General features: G+C 47.4%; 2 protein-coding genes across 10 annotated transcripts in view; both read left to right on the top strand.

Moving 5' to 3' along the window:
* The window catches only part of MRPL20 (mitochondrial ribosomal protein L20), a 5,821-nt gene extending 2,209 nt beyond the window's left edge, over positions 1–3,612 (top strand). The window contains exons 2-5 of one of the 2 annotated variants that reach the window (XM_069079387.1): positions 412–522; positions 1,070–1,147; positions 3,117–3,292; positions 3,442–3,612. In XM_069079387.1, the coding sequence (XP_068935488.1) occupies positions 412–522; positions 1,070–1,147; positions 3,117–3,290 (363 nt within the window). In that variant the 3' untranslated portion in view covers positions 3,291–3,292; positions 3,442–3,612. Of the gene's footprint in view, positions 1–411; positions 523–1,069; positions 1,148–3,116 lie in introns of both variants that reach the window. The other variant, XM_069079386.1, reaches the window with a different exon arrangement.
* A 4,255-nt stretch (positions 3,613–7,867) lies between these two features.
* On the top strand, positions 7,868–18,358 carry CCNL2 (cyclin L2). 8 transcript variants are annotated; one of them, XM_069078887.1, is made up of 11 exons: positions 8,013–8,212; positions 9,711–9,785; positions 10,097–10,206; positions 10,952–11,072; positions 11,976–12,040; positions 14,783–14,882; positions 15,192–15,296; positions 15,397–15,538; positions 16,532–16,649; positions 16,735–16,827; positions 16,972–18,358. In XM_069078887.1, the coding sequence occupies exons 1-11, from the start codon at positions 8,117–8,119 to the stop codon at positions 17,324–17,326; spliced, it is 1,380 nt and encodes a 459-aa protein (XP_068934988.1). In that variant the 5' UTR covers positions 8,013–8,116; the 3' UTR covers positions 17,327–18,358. The 8 variants fall into 8 exon arrangements, 6 of the variants coding, with proteins under 6 accessions (XP_068934993.1, XP_068934988.1, XP_068934989.1 ...); XM_069078888.1 differs by lacking the exon at positions 8,013–8,212 and having other exon boundaries at positions 10,019–10,206; XM_069078890.1 differs by lacking the exons at positions 8,013–8,212; positions 9,711–9,785; positions 10,097–10,206; positions 10,952–11,072 and adding an exon at positions 12,744–12,866.
* Positions 18,359–18,904: the final 546 nt, after the last annotated feature.

The raw sequence follows: 18,904 nt of genomic DNA on the forward strand, positions 1-18,904 counted from the left end.
TGGGTGGGTGTAGTTTGCTGGCAGGGGATGGAGAAAAAGAAGGGGTATATCCAGAAACCACTACTGTGTGAAAACAAAAAGTGTTGATAATAACTTCTTCTAAATCAGTGTCAGTAGATGGCTACAGACGGCTCCTGACTGAGCCTGAATGTGTGGGAACAGTGTGACTAGACTTGCCCATCCCCCCATCCCACCCCCTGCAATTGTTGCATCATCGCCCTCCCCACCAGCGTCTGAGCAGGGAGGGCAGCTCGTCCCAGCCTGACTGCAGGGGCCTTCAGTGCCGGGTTTTCCGTGCCCATGGGGCTCCCTCCCAGCCATGGCTCAGCAGCTGTGAAGGCTGCTGCCTCTTGAATGTGGGCATCACCTTTCTTTGCCAGCCATGATGGACATGTCCTCTTTCTAACTTAGCACTTTCGGGGAAGGAAGAATCGGTGTTACAGGTTGGCTGTCAGGGCTGTGAATAGAGCCTTCGTGAAATGCACCAACTCCAGGAGACTGAAGAAGAGGAACATGCGGGCGGTGAGTGCATGTCGGGGTAGGGAGAGGAAGCAGAGCTGGGCCACCCCCTCCCTTGTTCTCTGCACATTCTGTTTGGACAGACATCGCTTGTCTGGGCAGGTGGGACCCAAACTCAGATCTTTATGATTCCTAGGCCATGATACCCTGATGCTTCCCAGTGCTGGTAACGATTGTAGTGAGATGGGAGGGTTTGGACCACTTAAACCTCCCCCACCCCATTTGTTTGAGACAGACCTTGGGACCCTGGAGTGCTCAGATAAGAGAAGGCTGGGCAGGAGGTCATTTTAACCCCGTGGAAAGGACAGCTGAAGGGGAGGGGATGAACCGCCCTCGTTCTGTCTGAGGCCTTTGGCCCTGTGGAGTCTCTGGCTCTGTGGAGCCGGGTCACTTGTGAGCCAGGTGCCTTCACCTTGGTGTTTATGGAGGCCGATGATGTTGGTCGAGGAGGAGACGGGAGCCAAAGCAGCCCACGGACCAGGACCAAAGTGACTGGCTTCTTTTTCTGTTCAGTCTGGAATGAATTCATTTCTGTGTGTTCTGATTTCAGCTTTGGGTTAATCGAATTACAGCTGCTTCTCAAGAACATGGCTTGAAGTATCCATCATTTATTAGCAATTTGATCAAGGTATGTTATGGTGCATGCTGTGATACAGAGCTGCCAGTGTCTTCAGGACACTCACTGTTCACAGTAATTCCAGGTTAGCAACTCATAGGGCACCATCGAGATTCGTTTTCTGTTCCTGAATTCTGGAGTGCATTTGGCTGTGGTGGGGGTTGGATGGGCAGAGACATCTTTGTTCCTTTCGCCCAAATCCCCAAAGGAGCATCTCAGAAATGGAAAACATGGTGCATGGTATGGTGGGGTGGGCCCTGCCTAGTCTGCTGGTAAAAGGAAAGGTCAGGTTGTCATTTTTCTTGGCTTTAAAAAATGGTAGTTTCAGGAGGAGATGGTTTAATGGGAGTGGGGGGGAATTCAGTAAGATGTGTACATTGAAAGAGCTAAGATTCCCTCTAGGATGAGGCCAGTGCTCAGCTCAGACGGCCTCCCCCATAAGGACCTCTCGGATGCTGGGAGGGGCTTTTTCAAACGCACATTTTAGGCAGGTTCAGGTGAGATCAGACTTCACGGTTTTCCTTGGCAGGAAGCTGAGGCCTCTGTCTCACAGCTGCTAGACTGGACACATGCACGTAGGTTTTGTTCTTTGTTTCTCCATCAGCTGGGCTGGGCACCTTGTGTCCCTCCTCTTGCCTTGTTGTCTGTACAAAAATTTGACCTGTGTCGCCCCCAGCAGCACCCCCACCCCAGAGTATAGCCTAAGTGCTCATATTTTCCCAGAGCGTGCTCTGTCCTTCATCGCCCCACACATGGTGCCTTGTGTCAGTCACATCCATCCACGTGGGGCTGGGTCCCCTTGTGGGAGACAGTCAGCTGGTCTGGGGAAGGACTCGGTGTTCAGTTCAGAACTTCAGGCTGCATAAATGGGACACAGTTCTGTTGAACAAGGCCAACCATTCACGAGGTGCCTCTGGGCTGGGTGCGTTGAGGTCATCTGGGGGGGGTGTCAGGAAGACCCAGGGTTCAGATTCTGCTTTTGACCCTTGAGCAGCTCTGTGCCTGCAGGCAGGCCAGCCAGCTGGCCCCTCAGTTTCCTCTCCTGTAAAGTAAGGCTAATACTACCCATCGTACTGACTCCCAGGAGAGTTGTGAGGGTCAGACGAGGTCATGCCTCTGCAGTGCTCTGCAGACTTTAAAGCTGTGGATATGTGCTCACTGCTATCAGTACTATTATGGGCTTCAGGGAGCTACCTACATGTCAGTTACTAATGCTTATCACACTGCCTGCCACTGCTAGCCGGGCCTTCCTGAGGCTCCCAGTCCAGCTCCTGTTCTACCCCTGGTAGAGAAGTCCCTGGGACAAGGCTTGGGGGTCAGTCTTTCCCTGCAGTGCCTTTGGGAGGGATCCCAGCTACAGCAAGGACTCCTTCCACGTGGACCCTTCCTCAATGGGTGTGAGTCACCCACAAGTTGAGTGTGTAAGCTTGTGTACCTTCAGCTGTGCATGCCCCGGGTGGCCCAGTTCAAACAGGACAAGGGAGATGTGCTGGTCCTCCCCGGGCCCTGCTGGCATATCGTTCCCTTTCTGAGCTAACGATTTCAGGAAGGGCATTGATCACTAGGACTGGAGCCAGTGAAGGGAGGACCAGGCTGGGGAATGAGGGAGCTGGAGGCCATGGACTATGGGGATTAGAGGATTGCTTGAGGCAGCTTGGGAGGCTTTTGGGTCTGGAGGGAAAAGAAGCTTAATGAGGGGGGAGAAAGTCCATTTGTTCCTCTTGGCCCCAGAAGCCAGAATAATAGGTGCAGCCATTTATTAGGCACCTCTGGTGTTCCACTGGGGTGGAAGAGTTCCAGGAGCCATTTTGGGTTTAGTGCCTGGAAGCAGTGTCCCAGATGGAGTGGTCCCGATGTGGAAGGGCCTCCCTGTGAGTGTGCCCTTCACTCTTGGCCTTCTGCAGAGGGCTGCACATCATCCAGCTCTGAGAGTCTCTGCTCTTGTGGGGTCCTTGGGTGAGGTCACTTCTTTTCTCCCCAGTGCCAGGTGGAGCTCAACAGGAAGGTCCTTGCTGACCTGGCGATTTACGAACCCAAGACATTTAAGTCTTTGGCTGCTTTGGCCAAGAGGAGGAGAGAAGAAGGCCTTGCAGCTGCGCTGGGGGATGAGAAGGAGCCGGCGGGGATCTTTTCCAGGGTGGTGCATTATCAGTGAAGGTGATGGAGCTGTGGCCACCACTGACACCGCTGGGGTGCTTTGCCCTACAAAGGACTGGGGGTGACTCTCAGCTATACCAGTAACAAAGATGTAAGAGCTTCCCCACGCTGTTCACATTCTTTTGTAATCATGTCTTTTCACATTTCAGGAGCACGGCCAGAAGAGAGGGAGTTGGGCTTTTACCAGGTGGGAGGATGGGGGAGCCCTTGTCACACCGGAAACCCTAAAGGATTCATTCAGCAGGTGTTCTTCTAAACAAGGGGCTGACTTTAAGATGGATTTGGGAAGAGGTTATAAAATAAAGCTTTTATAACAAAGAGTTAGCCAGCGTCGTGGATTGTTTCCTGGCATTCCAGGTTTCTTTGGTATTCAGGTATTCTCGGGGAAGGTGCAGATGTCAGGCTTGGGCAGACATCAGTGACCAGCAGGGAAGCGCAGGTCAGAAGGCTGGTTCCTAGGTCCTGCTCTGCCCTCAGCATCTCTCCTGGAGCGAGCCCTGATGCCCCATCTATATGAGGGCTTAGGCTGGGGGAGGTCTGTCTCAAGGGCCTTCCAGCTCTAACCTACATTTCTGTGGTGTTAAAAGCCAGGCAAGAAGCTTAAGAGGAGCCAGGCAGGCATTGTGCCAACTACCAAAGATACAAAGAATGGCCAAAGAGGTGGAGACCACATGTAAAAACTAGGCACATAAAAGGGAATAGATGGAAGGACCTGGAGGGGGGGGGGGCAGGAGATGCCTCCTTACAAGCTGGCATTTGAGCTCTGGTGTCATTTTGTTCATCCACTCAACTTTACCAATGAGGAAACCAAGGCCCATGGACAGAAGTGACTTGCCCAGTATCACATACCCGGTGAGTAGCCAGAATTTGAACCCCAGTCCTCTGATGCCAAATTCAGTGCCATCTCTCCATACCAATCCCCTCAGTGCCTCAGTAAGGAGCTTGTACACAGAATTTCATAGTTGGGAAGGGATCCCAGTTCATTGGTTGGGACATATCAAGGTCTACTAGAAGAGCACTCATAAGCCTGGGCTTTGGGGAGGCCTTGGTCTTAGCTGTCAGGAGAGGTCTGAGCCCAAGTAAAGAGAGCTCTGGGGTAGGAGTGCACCTTACACAATCCTTTTTTTGGAGGGGGGTCTTTTCTGTGCTGTTTCTTTGTCCCTGGCTAGGGACAGAACAACATGCTAGATACAGTCTAGCAGACTCCATGCATCTTTGTGGTTTTGGGCTCTGGAATGTAGGAGCTGGTCACAGGCCTGGCTCTTTCTGGTCCTCCCTAACCAGGAAGTTTGGAGTCCCACAGGCTTAGGGATGATGGACTTCATGTGTGCCTCTTTGCTGACACACCACATCAGCCTGGCTAAGTTCAAGAGGGTAAAAACCTGGTTGGCTGAGGCACTTCCTGAACACTCAGCTTGTTATGGACAGTACATCCTGGGGGTGCTTAAAAACCACAAACCACGAAGGGCCCCCCCCAAAACCCCATCTTAGCAGAATCCAAATTGCAAGCACCTGGAAGGGCACCTTTTTAAAATATAAAAATGGAAACAAAACTTGGCAAGCACAAAGATGAAAAAAAGAACTGAAAGGAATTCAGGAAGGAAATTATTCAATTAACATATTCAGTGCCTACTCTGTGGCATCCACCATAAATACACAAGAAATAAGACAAAACTCCCTGCCCTCAGAGTGCTTACCTTTTTTTTTTTTTTTTTGGCCTTTTTTGGAGGGGAGTTGGGGTTAAGTAACTTGCCCAAGGTTGCACAGCTAGTTTTTTTTTTTGTGTGGGTGTTAAGTGTCTGAGTCAGGTCCTCCTGACTCCAGGGCCAGCACTTTACTCACTGTGCCACCTAGCCGCCCCTGAGTGCTTACCTTCTTGAGCCATTGAAGTATTTGATAACAATTTTTTTCCTAGAGTCATAGCCTCTTAAGAGGGATGGATTCCAAGAGAGCTCTGCACCCAGCAGAACTCCATGTTTGAATCCTGACTGTCACAGCCTCTGGGTTTCAGTTTTCTCATCTGTAAAATGATCACTTGCCTGTTCCTATTGGGTGTTGTAGGGCTCAGATAGAAATAGAGATAGAAAGCACTCACCTTCCTTACAATATTAGAAAGGCTGGTGGCACCTGTTAGACATCGGGTTTTCTGTTGCTAAATATAGTTCATTATCATTTTCCAAATCATTAGGCAAATCAATTCCTCTCTCCAAGTCTTGCTTACTTCATCTGCAAAACAGGGGTGGGGGTGGGGGGGATGTTTAGCCTTAGGTGGCCTCTGGGATCCAGCTGTGGATGTCAGTCTAGGGTCCTATGAAAGCTCCCCCAGCTTCATGTATGAGATTCAGAGAGTATTTATTGAGTGTTTACTGTGTGCAGTCAAGACAACCAGCATTTGTTACTCCTTCATAACCTATTATTTTTTTTTATTTAAAAACACGATTCAGAGAAGGGGGCATCGGCAGACATCACCAGACTGCCGAAAGGTGAATCTTTAAGTTACTGTACATTCACCCTGGAAGCTTGCTGCACCGATGGACTACTCCATCAGAAATGACCCTCTGCTCCTTTGGCTCTCCCTCTCACTAGATGCTTCTCCCAGATCCCCTATGGATCTCATAGACAGAACCAAGAGAACACTTTTTTTTCTTCTATGTTTTCAAATCCAGCCTTGGACATTACTAGCTGTGTGACTCTGGGCAAATCACTTAACTGCAGTTTCCTCATCTATAAAATGGGGATAATAATAGCCCCTACCTTTTAAGGTTATTGTGAGCTTCAAATGAGATAATATTTGTGAAGTGCCTGGCTTTTAAATACACAAATGCACATTCCCTTCCATACAAAGGATTGTCCAATTTGAAGGAGGTGAGGTCCTTTCAGCATGACTGATATAAAAACAAGGCACTATCATATTTTTAAAAGTACAGTGCTGATCATTTTTGTCTATATCCTTGTAATTTCTAGTCCTAACGGTGGGATGAGAAATATGAACAATTCAGAGACTTGTTAATTTCCCACAGTGGAGGGAGGGAGCACCTCAAACATCCCCCCCCCCCCCCCCCCCCCCGCAATGAGTCTTCCCATCTTTGGCAATTCCACTTAATTTTGGGTAGTTCGTGGAGTTACCCTTCTTGGGTTTTAAGCTGGAGATGCCAATTGCTCACATTTACGTATCTCATCGGCTTTTCGTGCACACAGAATTGAGAGAGTCAGACCTGGGCTTTAGGAATAGGGCTTTAAGGCAGCTGTGTGGAGGACAGACTGGAGACAGTGCTCACAGGCATCCACAGGAGACTGGCCAACTGGTCGGTAGAGGGGCTCGGAGCCCAGGAAGAATCCGGGCATTGCTGAGCCTGGGTGAACCGGAAGGGTCGAGCTGGAAGAAGTCTGAGGCTATGTACCAGCACAGGCTTGTTCACTTCTGTTTGTCCTGGACCCTTTTGGTAGTTCGGTGAGGTTTGTGGATCCCCCCTAATCTGAATTGTGTTTTTCAATAAAAATACTTTAAAACATAAAGGTTACAAAGGAAGCCAATCATATTGAAACAGCTACCAAAACGTTAAAATAAAAACCAACCAGCCCGCTGACCTTAGGGTTAAGGACTCCTGATGTAGCTCCAGTCCTTCATTTTGGGGTGGTGCCCCCCCCTTTGCCTGGCACATGGCTTCAGCTTAGTAAGTGACCAGGCACTTTATCGTAGGTGAAGCCTTGGATCTGGAGTCAGGAAGATCTGAGTTCAAATTTTGGCTTAGAGCCTGAGCAACTCACTCATCCGCTTTCTGCCTATTTTCCCAACTGTAAAATGGGGATAATGGCCTCTCCCTCCTAGGGTCGTGGTGGAGACGTTCCGGTCTGCTGGCGGTTGTTTTCATTAGACTGAGCTCCCAGCGGAGTGGCGGACTGCCATTCTTTGTTGTACCAGCCTTGGCACAGCAATTGGGACATGGTAGGTGTTTAATTAAGATTGGCTAAAGTGCTTTGCAGACCCCAAAGCGCTGCCTACAAGTCATTATTGTCATTATTAGGAAGGATGTGTCGATCTTCCTTAGACCGCCGAGGCACCTGCTATTATTACGCCCAATTAGCAGATGAGGAAGCTGAGGCTTAGAGGTGTTATAGTATAGGGTGCTAAGGCTGGCTTCAGAGCTGCACTTCCACATGCGGAGCTTTAGGTAGTGTGACCTGTACCTCTCTGATCTAATCCCTGGCGGGGAGAGGACAAAGACCTCCGCTCCACTCTTTCTCCAGCTCTGGGTAAACCATGACGACGGAGCACCGGGACCTTGACGGCCAAGCTACCGTCGTGGGGCATTCTGGGAGAGGGGAGGGGGAGGAGGGAGAGCCGTAGGCGGAGGAGCCGCAAGGCGCACTGGGTAACGTGCTCTCCTTCCCCCGCCCTCGCCGAATTCCCGGCCCGTGAGTCATAGAGAGCGGTCCGAGTGACGCGCGCCGCAGCCAATCGCGACGCGCAGCGGCGGCGGGGGCCGAGCAGCGGCGGCCAATGGAGTCCTCGGAGGCGGGCGGGCGCAGGGAGGTGCCGCCGGGCGGGGGCCAGAAGCACGAAGACGACCCAAGATGGCGGCGGCGGCGGCAGCTGCGGGAGCCCCGGCTGTGGCGGCGGCCGCGGCAGGTTCGGGGGCCGGCGGAGCGGCGTCGGCGGCCGGCTCGGGCTCGGGCTCGGGCGGCGGGGCCGGCGGAGCGGCGGCGGCGGGCTCGGGCGGCTCGGGCCCGGGTGTGCTGATCGGGGACCGGCTGTACTCGGGCGTGCTCATCACGCTGGAGAACTGCCTGCTGCCCGACGACAAACTGCGCTTCACGCCGTCCATGTCGAGCGGCCTGGATCCCGACACCGAGACCGGCCTGCGCGTCGTGGGCTGCGAGCTCATCCAGGCGGCCGGCATCTTGCTGCGCCTGCCGCAGGTCCGTATGGGGCCGGCCCGGCCCTGCCCGGTGTGTGGGGGAGGGGAGGCTAGCGGAGGGGGGAGGGGGAGACAGCCGGCGGGGAGGGTAGAGGGGGAGGCCGCGAGGCTGAGGTAACCGTCGCCGCGCCCGGCCGCTAGTGCGCAGGCGCTAGCCTGGCGCGGGCGGGGGAGGGGCGTGGGGGAGGGGGGGGAGGCGGCCCGTCCTGGTCCTTTGTTCCCGGAGCCTCCCTGGACAAAGCCGGGTGTGGGGCCGGGGTAGGCCGCTCCCCGCAGGCTCCATGGGGGGGCTTATTAGGGGAAAACCCCGGCCTAGTTACTCTAGATCGGCCTAAACCGGCTAGCGGCTTCATTATGCGGGGCAGGGGGCGTACCACGGACCCAGCCCCTGGGCCTCAGTTTCCCCCTTTGTGAAATGAGTAGTTGGCCTCCCACTGTGGGCTTAGGTGGCCTAAACCTTTTTGAGACTCGGTTTCCCGTTGTGTAAGAGGAGAGGTTTGGCCTCGAGGGATTTGGAGGCCCCCTTCCACCGCCCTGTGTCATCTAAGATCCCTTGCCTCAGTTTCCCTTTGTGAAAAATGAAAGCCCGGTTTCCTCGGCTCCGTCGGAGCTCCCTCCCAGCCCGGAAGCCTGTGTCCCTTTGATCGATAATGGCCCTGGGCCCAAAGCTCCGAACCCCAGAAACGGCCCCCTCCCCCGCAGGAGAGCCCCCAAAGAGACGCTGCCAACACCCGGGGGGGGGGCCCTGCGGCTACGGGCTGGTTGTTACGAGAAAACGTTGGCGTCTGAGAGCGACCACCACGAACAGAAACCGCCTTGGCGTGGTTGGATCGCGGTTCCCAGAAACCCTGGGGGGAGGGGGGCTTATCCAAGGACGAGGGTGTTGCCGGTGTAGATGGCTCCCTGGCATTGGGGTGGGGTGGGGCACCGGGCCGGATGCAGTGGAGATGGGAAAGCAAAACCAGAGACAGCCCGAGCTCTTGGATAATAATGGGATTTCCCCGGCTGTCAGCTGCCGGGTATTGTGCAAGTGCAGCCCGAGAGGATTGCTCAAGCCTCCTCCGTGGCCCCCCCCCCCCCACTTGTGGCTCTCCTTTCCTTACCCCAGCTCCCCTGTTGCTGGATTAATTGGCAGGGCCTATTACTCTTGCCCTTGGAAATAGGGCTTAGTGTGTGGGAAGCGTGTGAGGCATCTCCAGCCCATTATTACTTAATGTTTAAAAAGTTTGTCCTTGGTGGGGTGGAGGATTGTTTCTTTGTCTGCATGTTTTGGGATGGACTGATTTGTCTTGGTTTCGAGGAAGCAGTTGTTTTCTGTTGTCCGGAAGTATGGGTGGATCACTAACCATGGGCAGGAAGAGCTTTAAGTTTCCTATTTCTAACCTCTTGAATACAGTGAAAACCAATGTCTTCTTTTTTTTTTTTAACTAATTGAGATGATTGTGGCAAATCCACAACAGTACTTCTAAAAACAGTATTGAATTCTTTCCCCTTTCCAGGTGGCCATGGCTACAGGGCAGGTGTTGTTTCAGCGGTTCTTTTATACCAAATCCTTTGTGAAGCATTCCATGGAGGTAAGGAACTTTTTCCCCTTTCCTCATTTCTGTTTCAAGCTAAATAAGATTTTAATATACAAAGCTTAATCAACAACACATTTGCCCTTTGTCTTTATTACAAAAACAAGGTATCCTCAGTAGATTAAGTATTTTTGCTTCGTTATATTTGATAAGCCATGTAAGTTGTAAAGCGCTGCTTATCTTACAGGTTGTTCTGTTACTTGTATTTACCTGCCATTTTCTCTTATTAGCCCTCCTTAAGCTGATGGAGGCGATCACAGTTCCAGATTTGAGCAAAACATCAGTATATTGCAATACTTATATTTCAGCATGTATCAATGGCCTGTGTTCATCTGGCCTCCAAAATAGAAGAGGCTCCAAGACGGATAAGGGACGTAATTAATGTGTTTCATCGACTTCGGCATTTGAGGGAGAAAAAGTAAGTATTCTTGGTATTTTTTGAGTATACTCTAAAGAGCCCTCTTTTTATTAGGATCATAAGGACTTGGAGAGGTTATCTGGGGTCTTCTGTCCCAATCTGCTTATTTTTTACCAATGAGGAAATGTAGGCCCATAGAGATTAAGGGACTTGCACAAGGTCACACTGGTCATATGTGATAGTACGAAGTTTTGAACCCAGTTAAGATACTTTGGCTCTGCTGAGCAATAATTATTAGTGAGTCTGGGTATCATTTCCTTTGCCATCTCTTTAGGCTTTTGGTGAACTATACCCTTTGACTAGTTGAGAAGATAGTCTGATTTTTTTTTTGTAGCTGAGTACATTGTAATCTCTGGATGAAAACTTTTCAGAATGTAATAATTTCATTTATTTGATTTGAGGTTATCAGGTTTCCTTTGCACATTTCAGAAGTTCTTATGCTGTTAAGTTATTAGTGACCACAGTTAAATCAGCCAGTATTTCTCAGTGCCCGTGTGCCCAGACTATTGGAATAGGAACCTCAGTTGTTGGTGTATAAGGGAAGAGGAGAACCAATGGGAATCAGTCAGTGGCTAGATTACAGATAAGGGATGGAGGAGAGCTGTTTGTGCTCTTCAGGGAAGAGAGGTTATCTGACATTGTGTCCTGGGTCTGGTGTTTGCAATGTACATACATCATGCAATCTGTTATAGACATGTGCACTGGTGGTTTTAATTTTTCCATTTGACTGGGAAATTTATTGTAGGAAACCTGTACCTCTGCTCTTGGATCAGGATTATGTTAATTTGAAGAACCAAATTATAAAAGCTGAGAGAAGAGTTTTGAAGGAGTTGGGGTTCTGTGTCCATGTAAAGCACCCTCATAAGGTTGGTATATTTACTTATATGTAAGTGGTTCCTGAACACATGTTCCCATTAGACTTAACTTGCATCAACACTCATGGTCCAGTTTCTGCCATTTTAGCTAAGAAATAAAAAGTCATATTTTTCCACTTTAACCAGTGACTAAAGACACACCAGGGATAGTTTTCCAGTTTCTATCAATAGCATAGTAATCCTACTAAGTTTCTAAAGACTGCTGTAAAAATTTTCTGCAGGGTTGGAAGCATTTTTGTTTATCCTAATTTGTTGTCACTGCTGCTGACTTCATAAAACTGATTTGGTGATGCTCTCTCTTTCTCCCACCTTGAATTGCCAGAATTCCAAGAGCCCTTTTCTCTCATAGTGAAGTAAATTGATTGTGTCAACTACAGGAGCATGACTCAAGCACTTGAGTATTCCACTACCTCCAGCAGTGAGAGGGTTTTTTTTCCAGGACTGTTGACTAAGCATGGCTCACGTTAGCAGTTTGATGTTGATAATTGTTGTCTTCCTTCTCTAGATCTACTAGCTTTAGATTTTTTTAAAATGCCTTTTACTGGGAGTAGTCCTTTTACAGAGCAAGATAGTAACTGAGATCTATAGAACAAGCTAATCTCACAGTGGAAATTGAATTGAGAGCTACTTAGAACTTCCTGATATGGAGTTGAGGCATACTTAGTAGGTAGGGTACAGCTGCATCCCACCTGGTGCGTTGCAAAGCAGGGAATGTGTATCATTCAGCAAATGCTCAGCATCCAACAGTTTTATCTATCTGTCAGGATAGCATCATGAGACTGTTCCTTTCCTTGAAAATCTAGCATGATTTCATTTGCTGCATGGTTACCCCTATAAACTAAATTCTTGGATCTAAAGATTCTTGGTAATAACTGAATGACCCATATCTTCCAGATAATCGTTATGTACCTTCAGGTGTTAGAATGTGAGCGTAATCAACACCTGGTCCAGACCTCATGGTAAGTTGATTTTTTTTGTTTTAAGAGACCAGCAAGGGCAGTGGCAGAAATATGTTGGTTTGAGGCACTTTGGGCAGTGGGTAGACTATCCCATGACTTTGGTTGTGGGCTCCACAGTTGTCTGAAGTGCCCCAGTCTGCTGTGTAGATTTCGATCAGCTTCTTAAAATTTCAGGCACTGTCTTAATGGTAAGGTAGTGTATATCCTCCTCCCCTGTTTTCCTCCCTATCTTCCATTGCTTTCCCTTCCTCTGAAGTGAAAGGGTTCAGCTGGTCTTTCCCTTGGGCAAAGTACACAAGGAGGTACTTAGTAACACTCCCTGTGCTAGAAACCTGTCACCCATTGACTTGGAGCACAGGACAGAGTCGAGGGGTATCAGTCGCTAAAGTAGACCTAGGGTAGGGGCCTAACATCTGTGACAAAAGCTTTTCTATCTGCTTCTCTATTAAATCCCTGTGGGAGGAAGGAGAGGGACAGAAGAATTTCCTAAAAATCCAGGCGTTGATTTTAGCAATGTGAATGCTTGAAGCAAATTTTGATTTGACAGTTTAGTATGTGGGGTTTTTTTGTGTTTTGTGTTTTTTTTTTCATGGAATTAAATCTATTAAGGGTCATATTTCTGCTGACTGAACTGTCTGGTGCTATTACTTGTTTGATGGAGAACCTATTTTGACTTTTCTTTTCTGTACTCTTTTAATCAAAGGGTAGCCTCTGAGGGTAAGTGACTAAGACTTCTCCTCTGCTGTCCAAGCGCTTTGGTGCAGGGATAGCTGCCGTCTTCAGTCAATCCAATGCAGGCTCTCCAGAGAAGGCTGGCTCTAGACAGGTGGTATATACGATAGTATAGTAACTGGCCCACTGCTTCTTGTGGTTATCTTTGACTTTTTTTTCTTGTTCATTTTTTTGTTGTGCTTTGACAATTGTATTTATTAGATTTTATAACTGTCTTAACTTAAATTTTGTCACTTTAAAGTTGCTGTACCTGTATATTAAAGGTGTTTACCTTTTTCTTTGCAAAACTGTAAGGGGTGGGAGGGGATGGGGTTCAAAAGTGGGACAGACTGGTTAACTGGGATCCAGATTGGTAGTAGTAGCCTGTGGTCCAGTTTGTCTCGGCTCAGATACACATTGCTAAAAATTCTTCAGTTGCACTTTTTTTTTAACAACAGCTGTAGTCTAGTAAAAGGTACACACCTTTAAACTTTGATATACTTAAACATTGTAAATTTCAAGTACAGCAATAAGTACAAATATCCTTTTTAAATGTTCTTAATTGTTTTGTACTTTAGGACTTATTATAAGGAAAGTGAATTGGGCACATTTATTGTTTGTGGCTGTGTTGATTAAAGGAGAAAATCACTGTAGCTAAAATGTTTAAAATCAATCTGTTTTAGTGGCCAAAAAAAGTAATAGCTCCTACTGACCAAGAAATGTACAGTTACCTTGTAGTGTGGAATTTCCCAAAATCTAGTGGTGACTTTATTTTGCTGTTTATTGATGCTTAGAGCAATGCCTTTTGTAGCCAGATAGAGTGCCTTCCTCATTTACAGTTTTAACAGCTTAATGTCATTCTTAGAAATTTGTGGATGGGCAGTATGTGCTTAAAGCTGCCCTGGGATTCAGGGGAGAGATGATAGGATAGAGATCACAGTATGATGCTCTGGCCCATGACTGGTGCTTGAACACAGGGGAATCGATGGCTATGCTTTGAAAACTCTTTTGGAGTTCGAAATCCTAATGTAATAAAAAAGTTTTGTTCTCCTGAGGCCAACCCTCCTCTTTCACCATACTTGATCTACAGCCAGATGCCCAAGTTCTGATTTTAGTATATTAAATTTTAAGTGCCTTTCTTTGAAGGAATATGTTGAAAATGTAGTGAATTAATACTTTACATTCTGTTTAGATAAAAAACCTTTTGTACTTTAATAACTTTTAAATTGCAATATAGTTTTAAAATGTGCTTACTGACTGTGAAACTTCCAGTGTTTTATTGCCATTGTCTGATTCTGTGAATGTTCATTTTAAGACTCCTTGTTGAAATGGGACAATTTGGAAACGATTCTTTGATAAACCTGCGAAGAGGATTTCACTTTGGGTATTGAGCCTTCCTCTGCATGATGTTCCCATATATCCGAATTACGCACAAGGGCGTTTTTCCCATCAAATGGATTCTGTTCCGGATGCTGAGAATCAGTCCGTCATGGGAAATGGACAGGTTGAAAAACAAACCAAAAAAACCCAAACATTTTTCTGATGCAAAGGAACTGCAGGGAAGAGGATGGCCAATCTCAGAAGAGCTCCAGAAGGGACCAGTGCTCAGCTCATGGCTTGAGTTTGCATGCTTCTCTGCACTACGGAGATTGAGCATAACTTCCTTTACTTGAATACTTTTAACCACTATGGTAGATGTTGTCTTTCCAAAGTGTTGTGCTTTTGCATGAGAGCAGGCCAGTAGTCCTAGCAGGAAAAAGTAAAGTTAAAATTGGTTCTCTTTCATAACAGTATTATCTGACAAAGTCAGCTTTTTAAAAAAAAAAAATTTTTTTTTTACTGTCCCTGCCCTTCTTCCCTGTGTCCAGAAGAAGCTATTCTAATGATCCTCCATTAACTCTTGAGATTTACAGGTCTGTCTAGCCCTCAGATTTAGAGGTAGAATGCTTAGAAATGGAGTGATTTATAGTGAATGCAGACATGTTCAGCAATGCCTTGGGGAGTTGCAATTCTTTTGTGTTTGACTTTTAGGAACTATATGAATGATAGCCTTCGAACAGATGTCTTTGTAAGGTTCCAGCCAGAGAGCATTGCCTGTGCGTGCATCTATCTTGCTGCTAGGACGTTAGAGGTCAGTATGTGATTTATGCAGTGTGAAATGGGTGGTTCGAGTCAGTGGTGCTTCTCAGAAGATGAACTTGGTTTTGTATGACACATTTTATTCAGCTGAGTAAATTAAAATAATCTGGTTAGTTGGCCTTTCCTGCCCTTTTTTGAACTTGTAGTTTTGGAGACTAATAGACAATTGACTAAGTTTCTCCTGGGATTTCTAAAAATAACAAAAGGAATATTTTTACTTAGGGTAATGCTGGGTTTTGGTAAACAAAATGCCATCTGTGCCTAGCACTGTAAGTATGTGAATATTTATTCCTTCTTCTAGATCCCTCTTCCTAATCGTCCCCATTGGTTTTTGTTGTTTGGAGCATCTGAAGAAGAGATCCAAGAAATCTGCTTAAAAATCTTGTTGCTCTATACTCGGAAAAAGGTTTGTTTTGTTTTTCTAGTGTTTTTGCTTTGGTGTTTTCCGTATTAATTATGTTTAACCATTCCTTGCCCCTTTCTTTGGGCTGGTGCTATTTCTGTAGGTTGATCTGACCTATTTAGAAAGTGAAGTCGAAAAGAAAAAACATGCCATTGAAGAGGCAAAAGCCCAAGCTAAAGGCCTGCTTGCTGATGGAACTCCCATTCTAGACAACACGTCGGGCTTTTCCCCTGTTCCTAAAATAGGTGAGTCTTGGCCAAGGTTTGCTCTGGTGTGTTGGGTAGATGGCATACAGGTCTGGTGTTGTGGTACTTGGGTGTATTTGGCTTCCTTTTGTAATCCTGTGTGTCTTCTGCATCTAAAAGCATTCTGAGAAGTGGTCTGTGACTCCCCAAAGTTAGAGCTTCCTTTAGGGCCCTAGTCTGTCTCCTCCTCCTCCTCCTCCTAGATAGTGCTGCTACTACTGTTGGTTTTCCTTCTTTCTGTCCCTGGTACATTGAAATTGTAGTAATCTAAAACAGCGCTTTGGATGACAGGAGGGTTGATTGACCAGCCAGAATTTAGTAAGCATTTCTGAGGTCCCAAGCATTAGGCAGGATACTGAGAGAAAAATGGTAGGCCAGCTGCAGAAAACTGTTTCTGTATAGGATGTGATACTTGAATTGAGTTTTGAAAGGAACAAGTGTGTATCTGTTGGGATGGGGAGGTTCATTCCAGGCTGGGGGGGCAGGAAGTGCAGTGGTGTCAGAAGCACCTAGAAAGCTTATGAAGAGCTTTCAGTGTCTCACAGATTTGTTTTGATCCTTGAGGTTAGAGGGAACCCTTGGTCAGAAGTCAGCTTTAGGGATCCTGTGGAGGGCTGTGTGAGGGACAGATGGAGAAGCCAGTCACCAAGTCCAGGGGAGGAGAGGCACACGCTTCTTGTCATAGATTCACCTTTCAGGGACCCAGGATTAACCAAGTGATGTTCTCTGTTGAGGCGTGTGTGCCATGTTTTGTGTCTGTTTATGTCATGGAATGCCAGTGCCCCTTCCTCCCTTCTGCTTCCAAGGTTTGCCCCTCAGTTCTTAGGTGCTTCCTTTGCCATTAGGAAGAACAGCTCCATTCACAGGTGTGATGATTGCCTCAGTGAGGGGGAGGGAAGGAAGAGTAAAGGAGTTTCAGCTTGTGTATTAAAGGTTTTCTCTGGAGCCTTTATTGTCGGCATTTTATGGAATTTCTTATATTTGTCTTCTTAGAATCTCCTAAAGAAAGCAAAGGGAATAAACCTTCCCCACTTTCTGTGCAAGCAATGAAGAACGCCAAAAGGAAAATGGAGGGCACTAAGAGGGCCAAATCCAACAGTCCAGTGAATGGGTGAGGCCTTCTGCTGGGGTGGGGCATTTTGTTGACTTGGGTGACTGAGACTTCAGTCTGCCTAATGAGACCTTTCCCTTCACAGCTTGCCAAAAGGCAGAGAAAGTCGAAGTCGCAGCGGGAGCCGAGATCAGAGCTACTCGAGGTCACAGTCCAGATCCGCATCTCCTAAGAGGAGGTACGTGTGACTCCTTTCTGTTGGCCTCCCCTTTGGGTCCCTGTCAGCTGGTAGTGTAGAGCCAGGCGGTTGGGTGAACTTTGGGTCCCTCCAGGGAAGGAGGTTTCAGAATGTAGATGTTTCATTGTGGCCGTTTTCCTTTAGAAAAAGTGAAAGCTGTTCAACGTCCAGTGGGTCAAAGTCCCAGAGCCGCTCTCGGAGTCGCAGTGATTCTCCCCCAAGACAGGCCAACCATGGTGGTTCTTACAAGGGCTCCAAGATCAGGAACTACAAAAAATCAAAGGACTATAAATATGCAACCCAGAAACCCCGGAAGTCTCGAAGTCGGAGTTCATCACGTTCTAGAAGCCGATCCAGGGAACGCTCAGATAATTCTGGGAAATACAAGAAGAAAAGTCATTACTACAGGGATCAGAGGCGGGAACGTTCTCGGTCTTATGAGCGAACTGGCCATCGCTACGAGCGAGAACACCCTGGACACAGCAGGCATAGGAGATGAGGCCTGGAGACCATTAGCAGGTGTGGTTCCTTCTCCCTTTGGATGCAGGCAGGGCCTCAGCTCCCTTCTTTCTTATAGCCTGGGCGAGTTGGTGTCTGGACTGAATTGACCATCTCTACTTTATTTGTTTCTCAACTTGTTAAGCATGAATTTAAAGAGAAATGGTCATTTAATGGACATGGTAATGAGCCTGAAGATAAGAATCAGGGAGACAGCTTGGTGTTCCCTCAACAACTGTCTAGTTGGGCATCCAGGCCTGTTCTTGGAAGTTGGCACTGCGTCCGTCTCTGCAACAAGGGTTAGTCCTAGAACAGATGGATGGGTGGCTGAAGCCTCCTCTAGAAGATTGAGAGTGGGACCTCTTCCTTGGGACTGACCGGCCCTTCTGGGTAGAGCTGGAAGAAAGCTCAAATGTTTATTTAATTAAACTATTGGTGTAGCTTGGTGCTAACTACAAGCTGTCTTTTTTCCCCCATACTGAAACTCAATTACGTTAAACCAAGAAAAGTGATTTTTAGAACTTCTGCCTATATTAGGTTGTACTTGTGTATATATTTTGCAGTGTTTAACAGTACAATATGGTAATATGGCCTTACTAGGTACCCTTACACTTTATCCACATTGTAAATAAACATGTGTTTAATACAAGTTAAAGCTATTATACTGAAAATTCAGAACTTGAATTCTGTCAACTTAAAACTTGTGTAGAGAATTCTGATTTAAAAATGTGAAGTATTTAGATCTGTGTATTGAAAGTAGTATATTTTTATCTGTGCAATGCTGAGTGCAGGCCACCAGCTCATGAATAGAGAAGTTTCATATATATGCATTTTATGTGGTTTAAAAAACACAACTCTCTACTCAGGATATTTGAAACTTTGAAGAATTCGTAGTTTGTCATTCTGCTTGCTTGTTAAAACAGAAGATGTGAGAACGATGAGTACACAGCCAGCAGTATCAGTTTTAGTGGTATATCTGAGCTGTTTCTTTCCCTGCCCCCTAATTTCATTAAAGTATTTGATTTTGTATTTAGTTCCTGTGTGTGCATGTCCTTTTCTGGGGAAGCAGGCCAACTTGGGGCAGAAAGCAGGGGATGTGGGTTTCTGAATGGATTTGAACAATGTCGGGGGGACCCACCGTATGGCTGGCCCTCAAAGTATGAACTCCCACCAGGCCAGGAGAAGGTCACCTATCCACTGCACAAAGTCATAAGTACTTGGGAAAACAGGGGAGGGCGGATTCTTCGGGGCAGCCTCATGCAGCTAAAGTAGTGAGTGAGGGAAGGCAAGCACCCATGGTTACGGGATTTGGGACAGCTAGGAAGATGGGCAAAAGCACAGGCTTTATAGTCTATAGGTCTAGGAGAGGTGCCCTTGTCAGGGCTCTTGGGCAGTGTAGAGGTATTACAAAGACAGGTGGAGATAACTGGCCTTTCCCTGGCAGCAGGCCTCTCCCCGCCCATGCCTGGGATGCTTTCCCTCTCTGCTCCTTCCCTGGCTGCTAGCTGCCAGTGTCCTGTTGCTAAATCGGATATGTATGAATGTCATTGTTTGCATGTTGTCACCTCCATCAGGATGT

This window comes from Petaurus breviceps, unplaced genomic scaffold (genome assembly GCF_028583685.1).
Source record: "Petaurus breviceps papuanus isolate PSGF00001 unplaced genomic scaffold, PetGlider_PUasm1.0 91041, whole genome shotgun sequence".
Lineage (NCBI taxonomy): Eukaryota > Metazoa > Chordata > Mammalia > Diprotodontia > Petauridae > Petaurus > Petaurus breviceps.